General features: G+C 47.1%; 1 protein-coding gene across 1 annotated transcript in view; it reads right to left on the minus strand.

The window, feature by feature from the left end:
* hapln4 (hyaluronan and proteoglycan link protein 4) overlaps positions 1 to 6,869 on the minus strand; it is a 26,699-nt gene extending 19,830 nt beyond the window's left edge. Inside the window, exon 1 of the mRNA XM_048559653.2 lies at positions 6,635 to 6,869. Coding sequence (XP_048415610.2) covers positions 6,635 to 6,706 — 72 coding nt within the window. The 5' untranslated portion in view covers positions 6,707 to 6,869. The remainder of the gene's footprint in view (positions 1 to 6,634) is intronic.
* Positions 6,870 to 10,649: the final 3,780 nt, after the last annotated feature.

The following is a 10,649-nucleotide window of genomic DNA, read 5'->3' on the forward strand; positions in this document are numbered from 1 at the left end:
CCTAACTCGTCCATCTTGATCACATTTTCCAAACTAAACTAGTTCCATTTGCTTGTGTTTGGCCTGTATCCCTCTAAACCTTTCCCATTCCTGTACCTGTCCAAATGCCTTTTAAAGGGTGTAACTGTACCTGTCTCTACCCCTTCTCCGGACAGTCGGTTCCACATACAAACCACCTTCTGTGCAAAAAGAATTGTCGCCTCGGGTCCCATTTAAACTTTTCTGCTCTCACCTTAAAATATGCTCTCTGGTTTTGAACTCCCCCACCCTAGGGAAAAGGCACTTAATATTCACCTTATCTACATGCCTCATGATTTCATAAACCTCTGTAAGGTCACACCTCAAACTGTTACACTCCAGGGAAAAAAAAACTCCTTAGAACTCAGACCCTCCAGTGCCAGTGATATCATTGTAAGCCTCTTCTGAACCCTCTCCAATGTCATCGTATCCTTCCTATAGCAGGGCAACCAGAACTGCTTTAGTTTGAGTTATTATTGTGTCGTGTACGTCGACATGGTGAAAAGTTTAATTTTGCATGCAGCACAGGCAGATCGCAATACACACAGATCACAGGGCGATTGAGGACTACACTGTAGATTCGAAACTTGAGGGGCCCATTCAGAACTCTAATAACGGTGGGGAAGAAGTAACTCAAAAAGTGCCCCACCAACGTCCCGTACAACTGTAGCTGTGCAAGCACATGAAGATTTTTTATGAATGTCACATATTATCACAACAAAATAACGTGTGGAGAGAAAGCAGTTAGCATTTTGACACTTCTTCAGAACTAGCAGCTAGGAAAGGGTGGTATTTAAGCTGTTGAGGTGATATGGGTAGGAAAGGAGGTAGAGACGCTTGGACTGACTTCCTGCTTTCAGTTAAACGGTTAACCCCTTCATTGCCTGAAAAGAGTAGATCAAAAAGAAACTACAGTCAGGGCCCTAGCTGCCAGTTAAACTGGCACTGCAGTTTTCCATCAATAACCCTGACGTTTCAACAAAGGGGTCTATAGGTGTGAGGCTGGAAAAGCACAGCAGGTCAGACAGAATCTGGGGAGCAGGTAAGTCAATGTTTCGGGCCTAAACCCTTTGTCAGGGCTGGGGAGGGATAGGGGATCCTAGACATCAAGGCAAGGGTAGATGAGATGGTGATAGGTGGACACAGGTAGGGGTTAGTGTGATTGGCCCATGAGAAAGGTGGAGCGGATAGGTGAGTCAGAAGATGGACAGGTTAGGGCAGGTCAGGAGGGGGAGGGGTGGACATGGGATGGGCGGGGGTTGGAGGGGTTTTGAAGCTGGTAAAGTCAGTATTGAGGCCGATGGGCTGTAAGCTCCCAAAGTGAAATACAAGGTGTTGTTCCTCCAGTTTACGTTTGGCCTCACTCTGACAGTGGAGGAGGCCAAGGATGGACATGTCACCAGGGAGTGGGAGGGGGAAGATAAAGTGGATGGTAACTGGAAGGTCGGGTTGGTCGGTGTACACAGAACGCAGATGTTCCATGAACCAGTCCCCGGGCCTGTGTTTGGTCTCCCCGATATACAGGAGACCACATTGGGAGCAATGGATAAAGTAGATCAGATTAGATGAAATATAGGTGAATGGATTTGGAAGGATTGTTTGGGACTTGGGACAGAGATGAGGGGGCAGGGGTAGGAGTAGGTGCAGCACCACCTGCGGTTTCAGGAAGAGGTACCAGGTGTGGTGGAGGGGTTGGTGGGGAGTGTGGAGCTGACAAGGGAGGCACGGAGTGAATGGTTCCCGTGGACTGTGGACAGGGATGGGAAGGTAAATATCTTTTTGGTGGCGGAAATGTTGGAGGATGATCTGTCGGATCTTGAGTTGGTGGTTTGGACTAAAGGGACTCTATCCTTATTGCTGTGGGGGGAAGGGGTTTGAGGTCAGAAGTGTGGGAAATGGGCATGATACAGCTGAGAGAATCCTTAATTACAGAGGAGGGGAAATTATGGTCCCTAAAGTAGAAGGATATCTGGGATGTCCTGGAGTAAAACATCTCATTCCGGGAGCAGGTGCGACGGAGCTGGAGGAATTGAGAGTATGGGATAGCATTTTTATGGGGAGGAGATATAGTCGAGGTAGTTGTGAGATTCAGTGGGTTTGAAATGGATGCTGGTGGTGATTCGGTTTCTGGAGATGGAGACGGAGAGGTTCAGGAAGGGGAGAGAGGCGTCAAAGATGGTCCTAGTGAATTTGAGGGCAGGGTGAAAGGTGTTCATGAAGTTGGTGAACTGCTTGAGCTCTTCGAGGGAGCATCAGGCTGCACTGATACAGCCATCAATGTAATGGAGGAAGAAGTGGGGCATAGTACTGGTGTAGCAGCAGAAGGGGGTCTGTTCCATAAATCCTATACAGAGGCAGGCATAGCTTGGGCCCACGTGGGTTCCCATGGCCACCCCTTTGGTTTGTAGGAGGTGGGAGGAAACAATGGAAAAACTGGTGAGAGTGAGGACCCATTCCGCCAAGTGAATGAGGGAGTCAGTGGAGGGGTATTGCTTGGGCTTACAGGAGAGGAAGAAACAGAAGGCTTTTAGGCCATCCTCATGGCGAATACAGGTGTACAGGGACTGAATGTCCATGCTGAAGATGTGGTATTGGGGATTGGAAAATTGAAAGTTTTGGAAAAGGTGCAGGATGTAGATTGTGTCAAGGCCGTAGGCAGGGAGTTCCTGGACCAAAGGGGAGAGAACTGAGTCGAGGTAGGAGGAGATGAGCTCAGTGGGACAGAATCAGGCAGAGACAATGGATTGGGCAGTCGGGCTTATGAACTTTGGTTAGGAGATAGAAAGGGGTTGTGCAGGCTTGGGGAACTAACAGGTTGGAGGCTGTGATTGGAAGATCTCCTGAGGGGACAGGGGTTATTGATGGTCTGGGTGATGATGGCTTGGTGATCAGAGGTAGGGTCATGATCGAGGAGATCCTAGGAGGTAGTGTCAGAGAGTTGCCGTCTGGCCTCAGTGATATAGAGGTCAGTGCGTCATACTACCACCGTGTCCCCCCACCCCCTTGTTGGCAGGTTTGATAGTGAGGTTGGTGTTGGAAGGAAGGAAGCAGAGGGTTGTGCGTTCTGATGGGGAGAGGTTGGAATTAGTGAGAGGGTGTGGAGATATTCAGGCAACTGATGTTGCGGTGGCAGTTTGAGGTGACAAGGTTGACGGAGGGTCGGGAGTGGGTGTCCTGGAGGATGGAGTTTGCTGGAGGCAGCGGAAGGGATCGTTAGGGGCTGGGTTTTACAATGCAAAGTCTCCATTTCAACAAAGGACTTTTGAAACAATCAGTTCATAACAGATAAAAGCTGTTATGGAGTTATTGTGGTGGATGGCACTGGAACACTTTTGGGCAAAAAGGGACGTTTTAGAATTCATACACCCATGTCAGCCACTTGTCACACTCACAACAACGCAGTTACAGCAAACTGAACAATGTGAATGGGTGTAAAATGGTGTCTACTCATGGTGCTGATCTCTCCAGCAGGTATGTCTCAGAATTAGTTGAATTTTCCCTGGGGGAGAAGGGAAAGAATTCTTTTCTTCTCTCATTATTGCTGAATCTGTTGAAAGACAGATCGTGCATTTATACAGCACCTCATGTCACCTCCAGCGTTGCCTAAAAAATCAAAAGAGTATCTTTGAAATGTAGTCACTGCTATAGACGTGGCAACCGACTTGAGCACGGCAAGATTCCACTACACGACTTCTGCACTTCAGAGGCGCAATTTTTCAGCTGCAATTTTAAATTGAGACCTTGTTTGGTGTCTTCGCCGAATGTGAAATACAGACAATAGGAACAGGAGAAGGCCATTTGGCCCTTCAAGTCAACTCTACCATTGAATATGATCATGGCTGATCATCAAATTCAGTCCCCTGTTCTAACTTTCCCTTCCATACTTTTTGATCCCGTTAGCCCTAAGAACTATAAATAACTATCCCTTAAAGATTCCATGGTCTTAGTTTGAAGAATGGTAACTCCTTTACTATTGCATTGGAGTATCGGCTGGGACTATGTGATTCTTCAACATACCTTGAACTCAAAACCTCTGACTCCAGTCATTGAACCATAGGAGGGAGAGAGAGGAAGGAGGATAGAAAAGCATCTTGATCTTCATTTGCTCAGCAAAGGACCTTCTGGGGGGTCCTTGGCTGGACCTCCAACTCCTTTGGTGGTGAAGCCTGGATTCCTGATGTGGCAGATACAACGGCTGGCATTCAGCAATCTCTCTGGTCCTTTGCTCCAAGCTAACTTCACGAATACAGCTGACCCCATGGCTTGTCCCTCTATCTAACCCCTTCCGCCACAGCCCCACTGCACAGTTTTACTCAGGGATGGTCTGTGGCTCCCATTTGGCATCTTCTGGCTGAGGTATGATTGAAATTGACAGACTTGTCAAGTGACAGGAAGTGGGTAGTGCCCTGCAAAGGTTGAATGAGGGCCCTGTCACCAAGGCAAGAATTTGACTCTCAAAAAGAGAATGGGGGAGCCTTTGCCTAGTGCCTCCTGCAGCCAACCCTCCCTCGTCTACAGGGAGATCTCTCACTGCATGAGGAAGACATTGGATTACATTAAATGTACAGCATAGAAGCAGGCCATTCAGCCTAACTGGCCCATGCTGGTGTTTATGAGCCTTTTGGCACCCTGTGCCAGCATCACGCTCAACTCCTCTTTCTCATGCTTTGTTCTAGCTTCTCCTTAAAAGCATCTTTTATATTCCTCTCAAACACTCTCAGAGTGACACGATGGTGCAGTGGTTAGCTCTGCTGCCTCATAGCGCCAGGGACCGGGAGTCGATTCCAGCCTCGGGCGACTGTCTGTGTGGAGTTTGCACATTCTCCCTGTGTCTGCGTGGGTTTCCTCCGAGTGCTCCGGTTTCCTCCCACAGTCCAAAGGTGTGCAGGGTGGGTGGATTGCCCATGCTAAATTACCCGTAGTATTCCGGGAAGTGTAGATTAAGTGGGTTATGGGGAGTGTATCTGGGTGGGATGCTTCGTGGGTCAGTTTGGACTTGTTGGGCCAAAGAGCCTGTTTCCACACTGTAGGGACTACATGAACGATCGTGTGGAATTAGGTTCCATTCTCTCATCATACTCTAGATGAAGAGGCATCTCCTGAATTCCCAATTGGACTTATTACTAATTATCTTAGCTTGATGACCACGTCTCTGGTCATGCCAACTGCCCAATTAGGAACATCTTCTGTGCCTCTACACGAGGCGGTGTTGTAGTTCAGTCGCTGTGCCCCCACTCTGGGCATGGAACTCCGAGTTGGATCCCACTCCTGGACTTGTTGCCTTGGAAGGTGCATTCATGAATGGTGTAGCCGGACAGGTGGACTTTCAGCCTGTAAATGCTTCCAATACACCTGATGGTGGGCAGTCAGAGAGGGAGAGATACCAGGTCAGCCATCCTGCAACAGGTAATAGCAAGCCACTACTGGAAATGGGCCAAAAGCCTGGATCTTTCCAATCAAGCCCAATAACCCAATCCTTGGGAAGGAGGTGAAGAGGATAGACAGACAGACTGATGTCCGCCCAATCACACACTTCCATCATTACACAGATCTCTTTGAAAGTGTGAGCCCTCAGTCCTCGCTTTTCTAAGGAAAGGATTCCCAGCCTCGTCAATAAAAAGTTCCAATGAAGAATCATATTGAACTCGAGACATTAACTCTGCTTTCTCTCTACAGATGCTGCCAGACCTGCTTAGTTTCGCCAGCTTTCTCAGAGTTTGTTTCAGATTTCCATCATCTGCAGCATTTAGTGTTTACACCAGCACGTACAATCTCCATCTGTAACTGCTGAGCCCTGATGTCAATCACAGCAGAGCCAGCCATTGTTCAGTTTCTAATGAAACACTTGGTGCCACAAGGAGACATACAGAGGAGCTTGGATTTTCACAGTGATACAGGGTCACCGGACTTGAAACATTAACTCTCCTTTCTCTCCACAGATGCTGCCAGACCTGCTGAGTTTCTCCAGCGATTTCTGTTTTTATTTCTATTTTTACACTGTCTTGGTTGTTCAATATAGCCATGATGGTCATGGTCAGCAGAGAGGGGAAGAGCTGGGGAGTGTGGTAAGGAGGGGCTGGGGATGGAATATGGGGCATTATAATTGGTCTGATCACTTCTATACTAGAGGGCTGGAGGAGACGGAGAGGCAGTGTGGTATAATATTCAGCAGGATCTCTTCACCAAATTTAATTGCCACCACACTGCAGCAAGAAAGGTGGGGATGGGGAATGGGATCCATTTCCAGTCTTTCCCAAAAAGGGTGCTGGCTTTGAACATGCAGGCCTGGCCTCAGGAGTGGGATATGGGTAGGATGAGGTGTCTGCAGAACAGGACACCTAGCAATGCTCTGCCCACATCTCGGGAAGGGAAGAGATCCAAAAACCAATTACACAGGAATGGAAATGGGAGCAAGCAAAATGCTGCACAAAGGGAGCCGCATCTTCGCAAGAACCCAGCAACGCTCTGGGATAGGAATGCAGACTGATGCACTGTTTGAGAAGGACTGCAGCATCTACCCATGCAGCTTGTCAAGCTTATTGTTACTGTGCCCTTTCAGCTGATTAATGCACCAAAACCGTCTCACAGACTGTAAATATAGACAGTGTGGACTTACCATCTCCCCTTTTAACTGCAAACACAGTAGAACAGCACATACAATCAGTGACACTAAATGGATCTCAACCATGAGCCGGTCTGGTTAAGAGATTCTGCAGACACTCTCTCCCTTTCTCTCTCTCTCTCTCAGGCTCCTTCTCCTTCACACTCTCCCTCTCTGCCTCGATCGACAAATGCTGACGTGAAATTAAAGGTCTAATCAGAGCTATGCTTACAGTCAGCAAACCTGCCAAGCCGAGGTGGGAAATATCTCATTACTGAAGCAGAAAGTGGTGCAGTGTGGAGAAGAGAAAGGGAGAGAGAGCAGCAGGGAACAGGGACCACAGGCAGATTCTGAGCTTGTGTTCAGCTCAGGATTTCTGCAGCTGAGTTCTTCTGTAGTTGCTGATGAGCTGGATAATGAACACATGCAGAGCTACAGAGATAGCAGGAACTGCAGATGCTGGAGAATCTGATATAACAAGGTGTAGAGCTGGATGAACACAGCAGGCCGAGCAGAATCAGAGGAGGAGGAAGGCTAACGTTTTGGGTCTGGACCCTTCTTCATTTTTCTGAAAAAGGGTCTAGGCCCGAAATGTCAGCTTTCCTGCTCCTCTGATACTGCTCCTCTGCTGTGTTCATCCAGCTCTACGTCGTGTTATCTCACATGCAGAGCTATGAACAGGTGCGGGTTTGTGTTATATGTGGCCTGGAGTGAGTTACAGCATAATGGACTGTAACACACTGTTTTCTTGTGACAATGTGTCAGGACTGTGAAGTATTTATAGACAATTTTTTTGCTTTTAATTCCAAGATGTGATTTTTTTTAAAAGAAGACAGCTACAGTTATAAAGAGAAAACTGTGGGTTTAAATTCAAAAACTGTCCAGTGGGATCCCATGTGAAGCCAGTGGGATGTCAAAGAGTCAGGGAAACTTTAAACGTTGAGCACCTTAAAAAGAAGAAATAATGAGAAGTTGACAACACCCTCCACTGTTCTCCCCATCCTGTCTCTCAACACCTGGCCATCTCTTACAGACATGCTTATTTCAACCTCCGATTAAAAGCTGACTGTAACACTAGACTGCATGTTCTTGGCTGGACACCATAGCATGTGGATGAGAATGAGGGCTACAGCACTGACACCAGCCACTTAAACGCCCCTTCTCTGCATGTAAATCAAAGAGATTTTATCTCTCTCTTTTTTTCTCTCTCTCTAAAGCATAACCAGTCACTTCAGATGGCATCAGGCCAAAGCAGTTTCAAACAGCTTCTAAAGCCGAGCATCTCAAAATTGGCTAATCAACTGCTAATGTAAATGCTACTGATACCATCCAATAATAGCCATGAGGTCCTCATATCTGCCCCTCACAAACAATTCAGAGCATGATCCTTTTATTTACTGTTATCTTTTTGGATTTACCTCTTATTTCTAATCTGTGTCAAGGTGTGTTGTGTTACTAGTTCTTCTCACATTTAGTCATTAGTAAACTCACTCTTCATTTACTCAAGACAGCCTAGTTAAATTGTCTCCTTTCAGAACATGGTTCATTTGGGTCTGGGTGTGCACAAAGGGAAGGGATCAATTTTAATCCTGTTGCCACACACCGAGGTCTGGGTGAATGACGGAAGACAGTTTGTTTACCCCTTCTCAACCAGGAACTTAACGATTTGGTAATATCCCATCTGAGACCATAACAAAGTTGGGAACCTTGTCCTGGGGGCTGAATGTAACATACTAAAGAGAAAGTGTTTCAGAATAATGCTGTGTCTGGAGTGTGATAATTGGAGTCAGTTACAGAATAACCCAAGGCCTAGAATTAGTTATACTCTCACACTATCTGGTAGCACCCTGTTGGGATCATAAGGCCCTAAGAAATAGAAACAGGAGTGGGCTGTTCGGCCCCTTGAATCAGACTGATCTGGCATTGGCAGTTCCTACTATCTCTGACATTCCTCGTGTCCATTTTCCTGCACTTTCCTTGTAACCCTTGATCCCCTGAATGGTAAAGAATCTCTCTCTCAGCCTTAAATATCTTCTCAAAACTTGCTTAAATATACACAACGACACTGCTCCCCGCAGCTCTTCGTGGCAAGGAGTTCAAAGAACAAAGAACAAAGAAAATTACAGCACAGGAACAGGCCCTTTGGCCCTCCAAGCCTGTGCTGATCCAAATCCTCTATCTAAACCGGTCGCCTACTTTCCAAGGATCTGTTTCCCTCTGCTCCCTGCTCATTCATGTATCTGTCTAGATACATCATAAATGCACTATCGTGCCAGCCACTACCGCCTCCACTGGCAATGCATTCCAGGCACCCACCACCCTTTGCGTAAAGAACTTTCCACAAATATCTCCCTTAAACTTTTCCCCTCTCACCTTGAAATTGTGACCCCTAGTAATTGAGTCCCCCACTCTGGGAAAAAGCTTCTTGCTATCCACCCTGTCTATACCCCTCATGATTTTGTAGACCTCAATCCGGTCCCCCCTCAACCTCTGTCTTTCTAATGTAAATAATCCTAATCTACTCAACATCTCTTCATAGCTAGCACCCTCCATACCAGGCAACATCCTGGCGAACCTCCTCTGCACCCTCTCCAAAGCATCCACATCCTTTTGGTAATGTAGCGACCAGAACTGTAGGCAGTATTTCAAATGTGGTCGAACCGAAGTCCTATACAGAGATAATGGGAACTGCAGATGCTGGAGAATCTGAGATAACAAAGTGTGGAGCTTGATGAACACAGCAGGCCAAGCAGCTTCTTAGGAGCACAAAAGCTGACATTTTGGTCCTAGACCCTTCATCAGAAAAGTCAGTTTTTGTGCTGTTTGGCCTGCTGTGTTCATCCAGCTCCACACTTTGTTATCTCAAAGTCCTATACAATTGTAACATGATCTGCCAACTCTTATACTGAATACCCTGTTCGATGAATGAAAGCATGCCGTATGCCTTCTTGACCACTCTATCGACCTGCGTTGCCACCTTCAGGTACAATGGACCTGAACACCCAGATCTCTCCGTGCATCAAAATTTTCCCCAGGGCTTTTCCATTTACCGTATAGTTCGCTCTTGAATTGGATCTTCCAAAATGCATCACCTCGCATTTGCCTGGATTGAACTCCATCTGCCATTTCTCCACCCAACTCTCCAATCTATCTATATTCTGCTGCATTCTCCGACAGTCCCCTTCACTATCTGCTACTCCATCAATCTCAGTGTCATCTGTAAACTTGCTAATCAGACCATCTATACTTTTCTCAAGATCATTTATGTATATCACAAACAACAGTAGTACCAATACGGATCCCTGTGGGACACCACTGGTCACAGTTCCCATTTTGAGAATCTCCCTTCCACTACAACTCTGTCTCCTGTTGCCTAGCTAGTTCTCTATCCATGTAGCTGGTACGCCCTGGATGCCATGAAACTTCACTTTCTCTATCAGCCTACTTTCCAAAGACTCACAGTCCTCTGAGAGAAGCAATTCCTCCACATCTCAGTCTTAAATTGATGCCTCTTTATTCTGAGGCTGTACTGATTAGATTAGATTCCCTACAGTGTAGAAACAGGTCCTTCGGCCCAACAAGTCCACACCGCCCCTTGAAATATCCCACCCAGACCCATCCCCCTATAACCCACACATCCCTGAACACTATGGGCAATTTAGCATGGCCGATCCACCTAGCCTGCACGTCTTCGGACCGTGGGAGGAAACCGGAGCACCCGAAGGAAACCCACGCAGACATGGGAGGAATGTACAAACTCCACACAGACAGTCATCCGAGGTTGGAATTGAACCCAAGTTCTTGGTGCTGTGAGGCTGCAGTGCTAACCACTGAGCCACCGTGCCGCCCGATACTCTCTGATCCTAGACTCTTCCATGAGGGGAAACATCCCCCTCAGCATTGACCCTGTCAAGCCCCTTAAGAATCCAATGTTTCAATGCAAACGCCTCTCATTTCTCTAAATTCCAGTGAGTTGAGTCCCGACTTGTTCAGCCTTTGCCCAGAAGACAATCTCTTCACACTGACGTGA

Source organism: Stegostoma tigrinum, chromosome 30 (genome assembly GCF_030684315.1).
Source record: "Stegostoma tigrinum isolate sSteTig4 chromosome 30, sSteTig4.hap1, whole genome shotgun sequence".
Lineage (NCBI taxonomy): Eukaryota > Metazoa > Chordata > Chondrichthyes > Orectolobiformes > Stegostomatidae > Stegostoma > Stegostoma tigrinum.